The sequence below is a fragment of the Uloborus diversus genome, chromosome 3 (assembly GCF_026930045.1).
Source record: "Uloborus diversus isolate 005 chromosome 3, Udiv.v.3.1, whole genome shotgun sequence".
Classification (NCBI taxonomy): domain Eukaryota; kingdom Metazoa; phylum Arthropoda; class Arachnida; order Araneae; family Uloboridae; genus Uloborus; species Uloborus diversus.
Genome location: NC_072733.1, coordinates 202,862,977 through 202,881,728, shown reverse-complemented (window position 1 = coordinate 202,881,728; position 18,752 = coordinate 202,862,977). Strand labels below are relative to the sequence as shown.

At 30.3% G+C, this 18,752-nt stretch overlaps 1 protein-coding gene across 1 annotated transcript in view; it reads right to left on the bottom strand.

The window, feature by feature from the left end:
- The window catches only part of LOC129219132 (protein cramped-like), a 74,781-nt gene that overhangs the window by 20,462 nt on the left and 35,567 nt on the right, over positions 1–18,752 (bottom strand). The window contains exons 5-7 of the mRNA XM_054853452.1: positions 17,939–18,086; positions 13,899–13,970; positions 3,910–3,958 (exon numbers count right to left, since the gene is read on the bottom strand). Of these exons, the coding sequence (XP_054709427.1) occupies positions 3,910–3,958; positions 13,899–13,970; positions 17,939–18,086 (269 nt within the window). The remainder of the gene's footprint in view (positions 1–3,909; positions 3,959–13,898; positions 13,971–17,938; positions 18,087–18,752) is intronic.

The window sequence follows — 18,752 nt, the reverse complement described above, 5'->3', positions numbered from 1 at the left end:
TTGAATATTTAAGAAGCATTAACATGTATTGAAATAGAAATGAATTAAATTTAAAAGGACTAAATCTTATTATGTCCATGAAAAAAAATGAAGAAAAAAATGATCAAGTTAATAATGAACTAACCAAAAGCATTCTTAAAGCAACATCCATAAAAAATATTACTATCAATATTTCATCTTTTTTATCTCAACAACTCGGATTCAAAAAAAAAAAAAAAAAATATATAGCCGATACATTAGAATACATCCATTCTAAGCATGTATAAAATCTTTGTACAAAATTCCAATGGTAATTGGATAATTCATTGAAAAAAAATTGATTGTTGCATTTCTGCAACAAGATAAAAGAAAATCGCAATGGCAATAAATTTCCAACCTTCAAAAATATCAATTTATATGGAAATTTTGAAAATAGCTGTTGTTTTTGCTGTAGCAAAGTCCCTAAATCATATTCCTCACAAAACATTTTTTGTATGAATCCTTAGCATTTAGGGTATTTACATTAGAGCTTTTGTCAGCCCATTTAGGGCAGTGCTCAATTTCATACTGAACATTGGATTTGCACTGTAAAAAATTCCGAAATGTCACCGACTATTTCTGTGAAACATTTTGGGATTTCTCGGGTTTTCATTTATTTCCCAGTAAAATCACGTGCATTTGCAAAAATGTTTCCTGAATTGCTACAAGTTGCACGAATGCAGACATTTCACTGTAGTGAAAAGTTTTTTTCGGTTTTCAGATTGACTGAGCGTATTTAATAAGCATATTGGCTTTAGTTTGATTCCGGCCCATCCAGGTTGACTAAGCTTCCAATGAGAGCGAATAAGTCTTGGAATAGCTGCAGCTCTGCAAGACAAGGGAGATGTTTGGTTCTTTCTTGCGATTCTGTCATTGCTTTGGCCATGGTTGCATTGATGCTTCTGGAGATTTCTTAGCAACTCAGGAAGTTTCTAATCAATTACATTAAACCTACTGAATTACCCTTGAAGGTTCTAGCCTGGTTTTAACCTGGGAGATTTCCAAATTCTTCAGAAGATTCAAGGATAATTTGAAGGTTACTAATTTTTAGCAAAAAACATTCCTGGATTTTGCAAGATATGTTACTGGCAGATATTGGGCACATTTGCTGCCCATTAGTTTCCAGGAACATTTTTGAATTGTTTTCAGTGTGGATGCTGAGTAGGCCGATAATGTTTTTTACTCCATTCCTTTGTCAAATTTACTCTTTCCTTTTCTTTAACCCTTGGACATGGTGTTTGTTTTGCAAAGTGCTTCTGCAATTTCAAGGCAAAAATCAGCAGAATTCAACAACTTTTCAGCTTTTTTTTATTCCACTTAAAACATTACAAAATTTGAAGAAAAAGTCTGCAACAAACGTGTGCAACCATATTAGCAATAAAATGAACTTTGGTTCTTGGAATCACCTCTGTATTTCCATCTATTAAAAGAGAAGTTGAGCATTATATGCTAACTAAAATGTTGAAAAATTGAAACCATTGAAATCGTCCTTAAAAACATTGCTGAGTAAAAGACTTAGGTTTTTTGTATATGTTGTAGGTGGGCAACTGGTGATGAAAACGGTTAAGTGGTTCAATAAAAAAATTTCACCTTCAGAAGAACATCCTGAACACCCTTTCAAAATTTCAAAATTCAAATGACAATGTAGAGAATTAACTGTGCAACTAACACAACATTCACAACAATACATGAGGTAATAAACTAAAGTTCAATAGTATTGTTAAAATTTGGCACTATAGCAGCAAGTATGGATGTGTGAGACTGACTTGACTGAAGTTCAAAAAAAGATTAATAGCTCACAATTAAGTTAACATTATCTATTAGAAAAATCTACTTAATTAATGCTCAATATTTTTAGAAGGAGAAAAATCAGATTATTTGTGGCAAAATATCATTTGCACTTCAAATTTTTAAATTTTCTTGAACACAGGAATCATATTCGAAATTTGAAAATTAAAAGTAAGAGGAGTTTATGGAGTTCATTTCAATTCTTAAGGACCTTGGTTTCTTGTCAAAATATGTGATTTTTAAAAACACATATCAGAAAAAATTATGCACACAACTCTTATATTGTTTATTTCTGCTTTCATACAATATAGTTCAAGAAATAAGAAGAAATCTTTGAAGATCAAACATCAATATAAAATCATTAAGAGTAAAAACTAAAGCAAAGAGCCCTGAGCTTTGTTAATTCCAATCTAGGCTGCAAGATTTTTACAGCATTATTTTATCATATTTTTTGACATTAGTTTTAGTTAAGCTATGCATAGTTTATTCCGATTTGAAAAACATAGAGCTTTAGATAAGAAAGATTTCACACATCATTATTTTTTATAAACCCCAAGAAAGTCAAAAAAAGGGAAGATATAATAAAGTACATGCTGGGATTTTTTCTATTTTTTTATAAAGAAATCAACAAGAAATTAAGTACACTATTTGTTTATAGTTACACAGAAGAGCCTAGCTTTTAAAGAAAACATTAAGCCAAGAAATATAAATGTGAATCAGCTTTCATGAATTTCAATTTTTGCATAATTGTATATGTGAAATACTTTGGTAAACGGGGCAGGATACTTAACTGCATTGATTTTTCTTTTTTCTTTTTTGAATAGGTTGCCAAATATCACATTTCAGCTCAAAAATTTTGCACATTTTTAATTTACACATCAATTTTCCAACTTTTTCCTTTTTTTTTTTTTGTTTTTTTTTTAAAAATATATAACATATATTTTTTGCTTCCTGAAACTCAAACACCAAAATAAATTTAACTACAGGAGGAGGGTCTTTATTGATTTTAAACATGCATGTTGCTTAAAATTTTATAACATGTTCAAGTTAATTTACTATAATGGCAAAATGATTAGTATGATGCAAATTTAATAGCAATATGCAATGGAAAATGATTGGAGAACATGATGATTTATGAACATTAGGGATGTAACGATTGCACTAGAGCAGTCTGAATTCTCCTCATGGCTGGAGGGAGGAGGGGAGTCTTAATGAACCAGAACTTTCTCCTCAGGTGAGATTTATGGTCATAAGAGTCCTTATATACACATACCAATCATTTTTTAAAGAAACAAATAGTAGATTTTAGTTTGAAAAACAGGAGATAAGTAGCAGAATTTTATATCAAAAAACAGTAAGCTATGGAAAACATTTTGAAATAAGTTTTTAAAACTAATTTGTTATAGCTTTGAATTCAAGACATTTGAAAACTCCCTTTCAAAGTGATTACAGAATTTCATTCAAACATTTTGAAATTACAGTTTAAATGAAAATAATCAAAACTTTTATGTACTAGCCTTTTAAGTTGAATAATAATCGAAAGTGGGAAAGAAACATATATAACTCTGAACACAGATGCCAAAATATCACATTCTTTTAGAAGAAGTATGAAATATTAAAGTAAGAAGAACTTTCTAATGAATAAAATACTTTTATACATATATTTCAACCTGGCCAAGGTTAACAATATTAGTAATAACCAATATGATAGGTAGAAATTTTGAGTAAGTTTAAAAATAATGGAAAAAACTCTGATTGGAGGGAAAAAAAATATCATTTTATGTTGTGTTAGATTTTTAGAGGGTTTATAGAAGGTTTTTTTAATTGTTTAATTTAGATAAACTTGAAAAAGTTGAAGAAAATTATACCTAAAGAGGGGAACCGAGAGATAGCCTAAAGAAGCAGGAGGAAGCTCCCGCAAAAAACAATAGATTCATTAGGTATGCTTATACACATAAATTACTATACTGGGGTTAATGATACAGCTTAAAATCAAGGTTCTGAGGTTGACTCATTTTGCTGCACTACTGTACAATCGTGATATGTTACATAAATTAGTGTGTTTTAAACAGATTTAGAAATCAATATAAACCTCTTACTTACCCACTAAAGACCAATTCGTTAAGTTTCTGTCGATTTTTTTCATTTAAGCCTTAAAAACACACATATATAATTAAATATTATTTGGGTTCATTGAAATAAGTATTGAAAAAGAATACATTTTATTTAGCAATACAATGAAAACTAGATTATTTTCCAATACTCAACCAACTTGTATTTTTGCTGACTCAAAAACTATGACAAACAGAAAAAACATGAGCTTTGATCATAATAAAACAGATTTTAAAAACAAAACTTAGAATACATTCTAAAACATATTTCCTATTCTCAAAAATCAATTTGATTAAGGAATTTTTTCCCTCTGAATTTAAAGAAACGTTTACGCATGATTTTTTTAAGACTAATTCACAAAGAGAGAAAAAACTGAATGGAAACAAAAATGAATATTTGAACACAAAATCCTCCAACCCAGTAGATTTTCTTTTTCTTGTGAAAAGGGTATTCCAGTCTAGAAATTCCCCAAAAAAAAAAATGATTTCTTTTTTCCTTCATATTCTCAAAGTTTAAACCTTTAAAAATAAGTTTCTAAAAGGATTTATGGAAATTCAAATTATTTTTGGAGTTACAGTTGATTTTGTTAAAATAAACTTTTGCTGAAATGAGACAGCAAACTTGAAACTTGTTTTTCTCGAAGCTAGTTTATTCGATACAGTTGACAAAATATTTCAAGTTATAATGCACCCATTTACCTGAAATTTGGTAGACATTCTTAGTACTATCAAAATTGTGTCCACATGGGAGTTTTTGTAATTTTGGGCTTTTATTATTTTTAAAAAAATACAAAAGTTCAAAAAAGGATCCAAACAATGAACTCTTTTTTTTTTTCAAAAAGAAGCCATTTCGTGAAAAAAAAAAATTATTTTCAAATCTGCTACGCCCAGACAATTCTACATCCATGTTTAATAAGAATTTTACCTTAACTTTATGTTTCAGATCACCTGGCGGGTTGGAATCATGTCAACCAGGAGACCCCCTTTTTTTTAAGAGTCCACATTTTGCCAGCCTCCACCAACTACAATTTTGAATTTTTTTTCAGCTATTATGCATTTTTGTACTTTTAAAGTATCAATAAAAAACTGATAAAAATGGATAGTGAACATAGCGACTTTTTTTTTTCTATTACACCCGTAAAATCACCCTAAAATGAAGCCTCTATGTGTCTAAAAACAAATGCTTGATAGTATATGGTGTATATAGATGGGAACCTATGGGAACACCCCTAAAGAAATCATCAAAAAATAATTAGCACTAAAATTAATAGAAAATAAATAATAACTATCTCTCGTTTTTAAGAACCCAAACTTTGTAACAAGCTTTTTATTCAAGTTCAAATGAACAGTGAAAGCAATAGTAAGAAATACATTTAATTTTTATTATAAAAAATTACATTTTAAAGAAAATTTAAATATTCTAAAAAATAACAAACCTGACTTTTCCTTGGATTGGATTAACAAATTTGAAATTGATTCGTTCATTTAGATAAGATTACAGTCAAAGATTATATCTTAGATGTCAGGAAAATAAATCTTGCCACAACCTGACAAGATTTTAGAATATTCAGACAAAAAAGTCATTTTTCAGCTCTTTTAATGGCTGCAAAAGCAGAAAAAAATGAATTGCAAATTGCATGAGCTAAAGTTATGAATAAATGACATCCAACTGCTTCTTTTGTTTTTCTTTTTTAAAAATTTATGAATCAATCAATAATTCTATATTTTTCAACTTAGGGCTACTGTTTTTCATGAAGAAGAACCCAGCATAGGCAGACTTTACCACTTCTCCCATGCTATATGATAGTCCTAATGCTTCACACTAAAAGGTAGGGAGTTGTTGGAGAAAAGTAACAAGATTGACAAATCTTAAAGTTCAAAGATATTAATAAAGCTATTTGTAAAGTTTATTTTCCTAAATGTACAGTAAAATATAGGCATCATAGTTTGGGACATGATAGAATTTTATGAGGAGACACTAAAAATATTCATGTATCTTTTATATAAAAGCTTTATGAATTTCCAATTCTATACTTTTTAATGGTCATTAATTCAAGATGATTCAATTCTAAAACAAAAAATTAGAAGAAAGGTTCCATATAGAAAATTTGAAAGATATGTGAAGACTTTTCCTGTAAAAAGGATGCCAGAGTATGTAGTAACTAGACTTAATTTTAATAACATTTCGGCTGAAAAGAATATATAAAACATCTCTAGCTCTCTAACTAATATTCCAAAAATGATTCTACTGTGCATTAAATCACAAAATATTTTCATAAAACTTTGTTTTTTCCATTTAATAGCAGTGATAGGAGCAATAACAAAATTCAAAAAAATCAAGCGTTTTTCCTCTTTCTTGATTGCATTGTTGACCTGAGTGAATAAATAAGTAAATAAAAAAGATCATGTGATGTTGGAAATTAAGAACTGCTTATCTCACTGCTCATCTTCATTCTATGACAGAAGGAAACCCTCTATCCTAGACCAAATAAAATGCAAGAGGTGGGGGGGGGGGGGGGTCAACTAAGCCAAGCACTGTGACCAGAGGTCTATTGTACTAAACCTCACAAACTAACATTACATTTTGAACTCTGCTGAAAAACATCAATTCGCTCAAGGTCTGCAGCACACATTCTGTTGTAGGTGCCATGAGCATATTCATGATGGAAAACTCAACAAACTGCAAGATCAAAGCAGACCAATACTAAGTCAAAATATAATGACAAAACACAGCAATAAGAAATATTGATAGGGGGGATGAGTAATCTATGCACGACAGATGAGCAAAATTGCTCAAAAAACATACTTGAAAAAAGGAAAAATAACTTTCAGTTGCTACATCTTTTTCAAAAAATTCAACTCTTTTTAATAAACTAACATGAACAGCACATTTTATAAAGTATAAAGGAACAAAAACCATTCTTAAACATGGTTAAAGTAAATAAGAAAAGAATAAATTGTATAACTCCCCACCAATTAGTTCTGAATCAAAATCACTAAATATTCAAATGAAAACAAACTTCATACTGAAAACCAGAAATTCTCCGAGCTTGACTGGTTGAATAAATAAACCATAGGTAAACAAAATTGAAGTTTTACACAGTTGAACTGAAACTTCTTGTACCTCGGCAGTTTTCTCCCATTGACTTGATTAGTAATACTTTTCAAATTGCTTGCAAAAACCAAAATAATTACTCATAGATAAAATAGATTTATTTTAAGCTTCTAGATGACTATGATGCAAATAGCAATAAAATAAATGTGCTTTACTTGTTTTACTTGATTCAGAGTTTATCAAATATAAAATGAAGAAGACGAATCACCTGGAAATAAATTTTTTAATTGAACAAAAAAAAAATTTTTCTTTGGAACTAAAATAAAGCTTATTTCCTACAGCAGAAAGTTTTTTTTTTTTTTTTTACAAATGATACAAAATGGTTTCTTTAAGTTGTTTTCAAATTCAAAATATTACAATACATTGCAAACTATACAGATGAGCAGTTTAAAAGAGCACATGATGATCATTTGCAACCAGATGATCAGGATTTACCATAAGCATTTTGGAATTTAAATTCGTTCGTATTTGTTTCACTAGGCTTAATATTCCCTTATCGGAGTTTATCTGCATATTAATTTTGCCAATAACATTTTTATAATGTGGATCTTTACCTATATATGCCTAAAACTTTAGAATGTGTCACACTAAAACATCACACTTCTTGGAGTAAGTCATAATAAAGGAAATCATTTTGAATAAACAAGGAACAAAGGTAATAAACAGTGGTAAATACCGCACACATAACATAAAACTTAAATTTCTTAAAGAGGATCCAGAATTAAAATAAATACATTGAATATCCAATGGGCATTTGAATTTATTACACTATATTCTAAACAATATGGCAAGCTAATGAAATGATAAATAACAAACAAAAAAGTATAAAGTCAAAATTGCATTCATAATTAAAAAAAAAGGAAATGTTCATTGAATTAGTTCAAAAATAAGCAGCAAAAGAATGACACAAAAACCAACATGAAGTACCAAGGACAATGCAAGAAAGATTAGTGTCGAAGAACTTTAAAAAAGAAGAAAACATATGAACATGCACCTGTGACCCTAGTTCAAAGATCAGTCAAAAACAGAAGGACTTTATCAAGAGATAACTACAGTATCAGAACCCTCACCCTTAAGTAATAGGAAAGTGCTGGAAATGCCAAATTCCATATTTGAGCAGCACTACAAATCGAATCATATTCCTAAATCATAAAGAATTTGTTCTCTCCCCCTTCAAACAAGGTTTTGAGTACAAGCCATGTTCCAATTGGTTTGCTTCTCTGCCAATCCAACAAATTACAACTGCCAACAAATTGCATCATTTATAAGTGCTCTCCTCATCAATCCAACTTTCAATTCTTAAACTATGTGACAAGGTCCATAGGACCTCATTCCGTAGAAAAAAATTAAGATGTGGTCAGATTTTAAAATTGTTTTTAAGACCAGTTTTGAAGTTTCTTTACTTTCTTAGGACTTGAGGGATCCATGTTCCGATTTTGTGGCATTTTGGGGACTTATATGACAAGTAGATACCTTTTTTCAGAAGTATCAATATTACTATAACCTTTTTTCAGAAGTATCAATATTACTATAAAGGTTTTGCATTTTTTTTTTCTTTCAATGAAATAATTAGAGGATTTACTATGCAAAGTATAAATATTTGTTAAATTTGATTAATCCTAGTTATACTTTAAATAATTATTTATTTTATTATTATGTGGTTGGTTTCATTCATTTAGTAACAGAACATTGTTCTTTTTGATAGAGAGTTTTTTATTAGCTAGACCTCTAAAAGCAGAAGTCATAAAAACATGTGACAACTTAAAGTCTTAATTTAGAGTATCTAAACCATGGATCAGTTCCAAGGATATATGATGCAGAGTCTGATACTGTAATATATCATTAGAGAAATATTAATGCAAAAACAATAATGAATTCAAATAATAAAACAAAGCCAAACATTTCATCCCAGCTTCAAACAGAAAAAGACAAATATAAAGTATAAAGTAAAATAACCTTGTTAGTATAATTAAAAATACCAATAGAAAAGTCACTGATGTGAAAAATTACAGAATAGAATTACAACATCATGAAGATGTCATGCAAGAAAAGTCAATATGATAGCATCAAATTCTGTATTAAATTACTCATAATATATTTTCAGCAGATGAATTTTACACTCTTTGACAACAAAATAAATAAAACACCAAAAGGAGTAATCTTAGTAAAATAAGAATTAAGGAGCAAACACCTACTACAGTCAAGCCTCATTACAGAGTCACCTTTATGTTACTCGTCTTACAAACAATATGATTGTGTGGCTGTGTATATGGTGTGATAAAATATTGCTATAAAAGACACACAGATCATAAAGAAACATCTTATCAAACATTTTGTAATTACGTACTTTAAAAAATTAAATTAGTATCTTTTGCCATCACATATTGGATTGCAAGGATTGCCATATTGGATTGTTAGAAATGGCCTGCATCTGAGCTCTATAGGGGTCAAAATGGTTAGTGGTTTAATTTTAGGGTTAGTGGTTTATTTTAGGATGTGTGCCTCACATGACTTCCTTTTACTCCAATTTAATGTAATTTTCCCATTATTGGTAATTTTAATGTGATTCAATAGTTTACTCTCTAAATATCACCAACAGCGGCCAAATTGAAACCAGATTTTTTTTAAAAAAACCATCAAATTTGTTGCCAAGTTGGCGATAAAACTTGGCAACCAAAAGACTGGCGATATATCGCCAAGTGTCCGCCAAATTGTAACACCACTTGAGTTTACATCGAATTAACAATGACTGTCCCCCAAAAAGGAGCAAAAGATTCCTTTAGAAACACCCGAATGCAACCAAAAGGGGAGGTGTACAACTAGACCCCACTAGGAGTCTACATACTACATTTCAACTTTCTGGGACCTACCGTTCTTGAGTTATGCGACATACATACTCACATATACACATACGCACATACATACGTCACGAGAAACTCAGGAAATGTCAAAATGGATATTTTGGGTGTCTATATGTTCCTAGGCATACATGCACATGCGGTCGAGTCGAAAAAAAAACTCAACATTCATTCGGGGGTGAGCAAAATGGAAATTAAGGTCAATTTTTTGAGTGAAAATTTTTTTGCAAATACAATACTTCCTTTTTTGTAAAAGGAAGTAATAAGGAAACCAATTTTCTTCATTAATTAAAAACTAAAATTAAACTCAGAGGAGCAACAGCCCATGGGGGACAAGGCCTATTTGTGCCCATCTCAGTTTTTGTGACCAAGGGTTCTGGTTTGCAAGGCAAATATTATGGTTAGATTGGCTAGCCAAACAGGGAACCCCAGAGTTTAGCTCCCAAGAACGCTTGGTACTCATTTTGACGATCAACTGATGGAATGGAAGGTTCAGTTAACTGTGCTCAACCCAGAAACGAACTCAGGATTATAAGGTGGAAGCACAAAGCTGCATTGACTCACAAGGAGAGGTTACGGTCTCAGAAATTCAGAGATCGGGATGAGATTTGGTAGATTAGTAGTATCCTTTAAGGGTAAAGTAATAAAGCGCACTAGCCATAAAATTCTGAGGAAACAACCTTTAAAGATTTACACGTAACTTATAAACTAGTAAAGATTGTTCGTAAACAAGTGCCCGGTGGTCATGTGGGCAGTGCTCTGGGGTTCCATGCGGCTGATCCGGGTTCAAACCCACAGCAAGTATCTTTTTTGTTCATTTATAAAGTAACTGTTACAGTTTTGTGCAATTTGAATTGAAGATAATGCGAAATTTTTAAACACGTAAAGCACTTTACTAGAGAAAATGGAGATTCATTAAATCGATACAAGTTAAAATTTGAATTACAATGACTACAAAATCACTGTAGAGCTTAATTTATAGATGATTTTTAACAATATAGTTGTTATTTATATACATACACCAGAATGATATTTATCATAAAAACATGGAAAACAAAAACTGATTTGACATCTCGCAAAATTTATAAAGGAAGATTGCTTACAGGAGCAACTTTTTTGTGAAAGAGTCGTTAGAAAACATACTTCATTTACATTCAGGAAAATTTCTCTTTTGTCAGAAAGTTTAGAAGTATACCAGGCATATCGAATCATTTTATCAAAAATTGGCGATGACAGTTGATGGTGGACAATTGATTGTATTTTTATGCAGTCTTCATGGGTATTTATTTCTCTATTATTTTCAACGAGATATGCGCAATTTTGTATACGTTTTATTAAATTCTTTACCTGTCTATAAAAATGGAGGCGAGAAATTGAACTTGATATGATTCTGATGCAATCAAATGATTTTCAGTAAGCAAGCTCTCGTAATAAACAATCCCATCTTTTAATCTCTGCTTCAACATTTCACTGTGCAATGAATTTTTATCCATTTTGCCAACAGATTTTATTCGTTTCAGGGTTACTTCAATAACCGACCATTTCGATTCACAATATTTTAAAAACTGAAATCCTTTTTCACGGTATAGAATTTTCCTGTCTAATATACAGCACATACTATAAATAATGTATATTATAATGTAATGTATAACCATTGCTCGATAAGTACGGTTAGGGTTTTTATAATTTGACTACCTGCTTATATGCAATAAAACAACATTCTTACTCATCCACAATGAAACTGATTATGTATTTATTGCAAAAATCATTTACTTTGTCAAAGTTTATAATATCTAAAAATGTGTAATCACTTGTTTGTGAGAATAGTAAATAGAAATTTAATGTACTATCACACATTAAAAATACATCATATTTTTTAAATTAAGTATTACCTTCAATTCAAACTGCAAAAAGCGGTAATAGTCACTTTATAAATGAACAAAAAAGAAACTTGCAGTGGATTTGAACCCAGATCGGCCGCATGGAACCCCAGAGCGCTGCCCACATGACCACCAGGCTCTTGTTCACGAATAATCTCTACTAGTTTATAAGTTGCACGTAAATCTTTAAAGGCTCTTTTCTCGGAATTTTATGGCTAGTGCGCTTTATTACTTTACCCTGAGAGTACCCTTAAGGGATACTACTAATCTGCCAAATCTCATCCCGATCTGAATTTCCGAGACCGTAACCTCTCCTTGTCAGTAGTGCACTAAGCCATTGGATTTCGTATTTATAAATCAGCAAGGCAATTATATTGATGACCCTCAAGCTCAAAGCCAGCAGAAGGAATTATCTAACATTTTTAATTCTTATTTTCTACATGTCTTTACATATTTTAATGAAGTGTTAAAATTCAAGTGTTTGAGTAGAAGAGGGGGGGGGGGTAGGTAAAAAATTTCACACTAAAATTTTCAACTTTTATTCAGGCAAGAGTTGAACTAGTATCACTTGGCGTACCTTTTAACTTTGAGATAGCCTGTGCTATGAAGGACAACACAGCTAGCTACGAATTAATATTAGTAACTCAGTCATGTAATTAAAAATTCTTCCCCATTAACAAACAAACATAATTAGAGCTTTTAATGTGAAAAATCCAGTTGCACACCGGATGATGAATTATTGTAATCCTCTTGAGATAAGAGACATAATACCAATCAATTAATCAGTACCCAGGAATTTTATGGAGGGATATGTTCTGTTAACAGTATGAGGCAGCTTGCTATTTAAGATGGAGGCAGCTTGCTATTTAAGATGACACCCTAACTGATAGAAAAATATTTGGCAAGCATTATGTCTCTAAAAAGAAATAACAGGTACTTTATAGATTTCATGAACATACTCTAAACTAGGTGGCTTCAAATGGAGATGACTCTATAGTGAGGTCTGATCATATTTAAAGCAATGAAAGTTTGAAACAAGCAATCCATTGACTTAAATTTGAACGACTTTAGCTAACAGCTTTATAGCTCGGATGCTTATGAAAGTGTTCTGCTTAAATCTGAACAATATTCAGAGATTCTCTAACTACATAGGAAAGGAATTTGTGTGAACTTTCTAAAAGCATATGATCAGAGAAAAACTATGAAACTGCAATTAACTATGAGAAAACGGCTGCAATAAAGTCATAAAATTCCTTTTTTAGGGCTATAATCAGCAATAAACTAGATGAAACCAACCAAGAAAAACAGAGATGCAAAGAATAATCCAAAAACTGCATAAAAAAGATTATTCTCACATAATAAGAAATATGCATAAAAAACTATGTTTTGCCATAATGTGGTATCAAAAGAAATATGTAGAAGAAAAACTCAATTCAAGAATGTTTCATAAGCATCAAACATTGTTAATGTAATAAAAATTATGTTCAATAATTGCCCAAAGTGGCATAAATGAAAGACTTTTATCCATAAAAAGTTACAGCACAAATGGGTACTCAAATATCTGTAAATAATATTATTTAGCAAAATGATATTGCTTTTGATGGAAACTTGCTTATTTCTAATTTAATGATCATTTAATTAGAAACTCAGTTGCAATGTTTCCATACAAACAATTTCAGCTGCTACATTTTGCTAAACGGGACCACAATGGAAATAAGTTGCTTTCTCCATGCTTGATGATGCATATCTTTAACTCAAATCATTGCTATAACTGTATAAAAGATTAATCTAATTGATTTAAAAGGAAATTTCTCACAATAAGAAGAGTATGAAACAAATCAATTTTCACAAAACAAACACATATGCTTCAAAACAAAATATTTACACAAAATAATATTTTACTTCAATAACCTTCAACTGCATTTATGTCTTTTTTGTGCACAATTCCTATCAACTGCAACACTCTTATTTGAGTTATCAATAAATTCTAACTTGAATTTCAAGATCTCCAGGGCCAGTGCATTCAAAATATTAAATAACTATCATTAGAGTGCTTTATTTTTGTCAAAGAGTGTACATTGAAAATAGTTTTGATGCTTGCCCTCTATCCAACAGTTGATAAACTTACAGCCTCCAATCTTTTTTCTGAGTTCTGCATAATTAATTAGTCCATATAGTTCTTGGGTTTGCTTCCTAACACCTAAAAAATATGAAAGAATTTTTAACCATTTTACACTCACATTTTATGTTCTAGAAATTAATTTTAAGCTTGAGTTTATATGGGGAGAACATTAAATAAATAAAATATCAGTGGCATCATTTGAACAAAATTTAACAAAAAAAAAAGCTAAATAATAGAAAGGAAAGAAAGTTACTGCTATTTCAGCAGAACAGATAAATATGAGTGGGGGTAGAATATGGACAAGAGATATCAACTTCCAGAAATTTTCAAACAGCAGAAAAAAAAACCTTTCTTTCTGGAAAAATTGATTTTTTTACAAATGAAACTGTGTTTTTTAAGTTATCTTTTTTTAAAAAACAGAGTGTTAAAACATTTAAAAAATATGCAGTCCATATTTTATCCATATGTACATAAAACACTATTTAAAACAGTAGCTTATTGTTTCATAACTGCAAGTAGCATCAGTTATGAAAGAGAAGGAGCAAGTTTCCTTGTTCAAAACACTAAAAAGTATCAACATTAGTTAAAAATTTATCATTCTACTATTAATTTTAGATAGCCTGCAATTTTTGTGAATCGTCAAATCATTTTTTTTAATTGAGAATAACTAAGCTTATTTTACTTTCTTCTAATTACAAAAATTTACTTATATGAAATGACAATTTATTAAACTTCAAATATTTCCATTAATATCATTGATGTAATTCTGTCCTGCATACAAATTCAGTTTAAGTGAGAAAAGTAGCAAATAATACTTCGTATTAAGAGAGCTTAAATTATTTTACCGCTTTCTGATTTATTAAATCTAGTTGTTTTCATTTGGGAGATTGGATAATTAAAAAAAATTAAAGAAAAAAGCATTAGAATGCTAAGAATTTAACTTCCTGAGTAAATTATTTTGTGCTAAAAAATTTTTTTATATTTTTCAATTTTTTTTTTTTTTTTGGATGAAAATCCCTTTTAATTAAGAAAAAAATGAAAAAACTCTTTTTTATAAAATTTAAGTTTCCTTTTAAAACTGCTCTCATCAAAAAACTAGACTGGACTTTTTAAAACATATATTAACCATGCAGATCAATAAGTGTAATGCAATATAAGTAATGCTAGTCCAAAAATAAGCTCTTCCCAAAATTTAATCTGAAAACTGAGCATATGACAGATAATTTTGAATACAAAAATGCACCATCACAAAATTAATACATTCATTTGCATAATTTCCTTAAAAGCCTTCATTATATCCTCTTTGCATACATTACCTTCATTCTGGGATTCAAGATCTAATATTTCATCTACATTTCTCATTTGTGTTTAATCCATCATATATTATTTTTTTAACAAAAATAAATACATTTTTCTAAATTAGTAATGGATCCATAGGTGGTGTACCCGCTCCCCCCCCCCTTTTGAGCTTATGTGAAAAATTTGCACATTTTCCAAAATTAACTATCATTTTTCCTATTGTTTAAATTTTTAATAACATTTTTAAAAAAGTATTGCATGAGGTGTCTCTGGAGAACATCTGCTGTGGGTGACATCACCACCAGGGGGCGGCAAAAAGACTAAGATGCACATTTACTTTCAATTTTATTGAATTTAAAAATAAAGTTACAAAAACATTATTCACTAAAGATCAATTGAAAATTGGGTTTTAAGATTTCATTTTCGAAAATTTTACCTGAGCTGGTCTTCAAACCTGTCCTCCTATGAACATCAGAGATTTTCTAAGCTAGTGGTTTCCAAACGACAATTTCCAAATACTGCAATTTCGATAAATAATTGGGGATGTTTCCCTGAACCCTATACCTTTGTATTTGTTACAAAGATGGCCAATACTATCACATTTTTAAATCCGAAATTTCGAAAAATTGCCAAGAGTATTGCAAAGAGATTTCAATTTTAAAAAATTTCAGATGGAAGGTCACCAAACCTCTCTTGTTCTTATTACTAAAGATAGTCTAAAAGTGTGTTTTTAAAGCTACAATATTGCAAAATTACTAGGGGTGCATCCTTGAGCCTATTCCTTCCCCAAATATAAGCAAAGATAACCAACAATTACATTTTTTTTAACCAAAATTTTGAACAATTTTTGGGGGGTGGGCCCCTGAAGTTCTTCTTCTGCTAATATTACCAAAAATGTTATAAAATTACATTTTCTGTACAACTATAATTCAGAAAAATGCCTGAGGGAGTTCCCCCTGACCCCTTACTTCTACTTAAACCTGCACTTACAACTAGGATCATATTACTAATGTAAAGTTGCAATTAAACTTGTCTTTGCAACAAAAGATATATTAGTAATATTTTAAATTTCTTTGATACACACAAGGTTTATTTGAACATTGATGACTTTCAAATTGAATTCAAATGAGAAGGTGCCAGGCAAAAGCAAACAGGTCCATTTGAAAAAACTTTCGGGAAAACATGAAAAACCATTATTTATATAATGTTGAACTTAAACCAACAAAAAGTATTTAATATTGTTCAGTTTGTATCTAATGTTAATATTTTACATCATGTTTTGATAGAAATATGCAGATTTTTAATTATATAATGTTAAATATTGGATGTGTGTGTGTGTTTTTTTTTTTTTACTTGAACTACGTGGATCTGTGTTTTTTTTAATGAATTGGGTTGGGATACGTTCTCTTTTGCCTGGACAATTTTTCTCAATTTATTTAGTAAAACTGGAAAATAATTTTACATAATAATATACAGACAGATAATTTGAGTTTCAAATCTAATCTGCTGCAATAGCTGCAAATATCACTAGCTGGTGATTTAAAGCGTATGTTAAACTTGCAAAATACTCTATGAAGCATAGACTTTTTTACTTACAATGTTACACTTACAGAGTTGTTGTACAACTTGAAAATTTTTGCAATATTAGTCCGAATGCAAATAAATTCTCTTCGACTTTTTGTGATTATAATGACTTTCTCTTCCTTTAAGATTTTTCAAAAACTTTCAAATGGAATTTTTTCCCCTACAGATTTTCGAATAGTTCAATCACTATTATGATTCTCCTTCAGACTTTCAGTTGTAACCGAATTCTTAGCTATATTACTCAACCTTATTACTAGTTTGATCACCACCACGATTCTCCTTCAGACTTTGATTTGTAACCAAATTCTTAGCTATATTACTCAACCTTATTGTTTTCAATTGAGTAAGGTGCATAAAAAACTTTTTACACACTGGAATTACTTTTCCATTACTGTTGAAAACTCTGTAGTTAACATTGAATCCATGTGTGCATTGTGGGAGTCACATGACCAAACTACAGCTTCCCATTGGCTGAAGTGGATTTGTTTTTGTTTGCTTAGGACACATGTATGGATATGTTCCATTATGCAATGAACGTCAATTTTTAAAGCTCTAAAATAATAGGACATAATTTTTTGGGACAAAACTAACTACACTACCATATAGGAATGAGGCTGAGAAATAAAAATCAGTAATTACATCAATTTTGTATTGCTTTTGCATGGCACCTCCTCGAATATAAAGGGCAGTAAAAATTGTATTTGCTCCACCAAAATAAATCGCCCATAGCTGGTATTGCACTAACCACAATTTTAGACTTTGTTTACTTTGGGAGGTTGAGAGGGGAACAAGACGGACATATATGTTTGAGGGAAATTGACCTCCCCCCCTCCTCAAAGAGAAAATCCCATGTACATTACTAGTTTCAATAACAGTTGAAAGTTCTCTAAAAAATAAAAACATATTCTTGCAAAAGTTTGAGGACAGAATCTTATTACATCATATACATACTGTAAAAGCCCTCCAAACAGACACTAACTCAAACAGGGATAACCAACTTACGCAGACGATGTATAATTCCTAGACAGTATTGCTCTGAGCCAAAAATTTTAAATATTGATTTTATAACAAATGAGAAAGAAAATAACAATAGAAAAATAACAATAGATTAACATTTCACTGTCAAACATTTTTTGATGTGCAAGGAAAATACTTACACTCACTAATTTCTAGGAATTTTGATATTTTATGCCATGTTCGATAATAGAAGTGCCTAACTTGGTCCTTATTCTTAATCATATTCGATGAAACCCCCTTTTTCTTGCTTCTTTGCGCAATGTAGCTTTGAATACTTTCAAAATCTTTGCCATACTAAAAGAGAATAAACAGTTTAAGCTTTACTTATAAGAAAAATTAAACATAAATAAATTACAGCTTCAACATGATAACCTCTTTAGTGTGAACACGTAGTTACGAGAATCTTGTTTATTAATTGGGGAAGAAGCATCTCACATATTGGAGTTACTATTTGTTAAAAGGGCATAAGTCAACACTGTTCATAAATTGATTTACACCATTTAAACAAAAACTAATTTATTTATCTTCAAGTTCTATGAACTGGAAATGACTATGTGTTTATCATGAATAAAATTCACATTTATTTGTAATACAAGTTTTACATATTTCAAAAATGTGTAGCCACAGAAATTAGCAATATTTCAGACCCAGTTATATTAGCAAATGACAGATGCAAGTTCAACTTGGTCACAGCTTAACCCTAGCATCAATGACCAGGTACCCGGGTACCTTTTGGGACTTTTAACACAATTTTCATCCTTTCTAATTAAGTGTTGGCAAAATTGGTTTTAATCCTTGTCATTTACATGAATATGAACAACAGAAAGTTGCAACGGTGTTTTAAGAAAAAAAAACATTTTTAGGGGGGAGGGGGAGTAGCATTAAAATGTTTTATACATATATTCAATAACCAGGTACCCGGGTACCCATTACATTGTGCATCAAAAAATACTCCTTCAA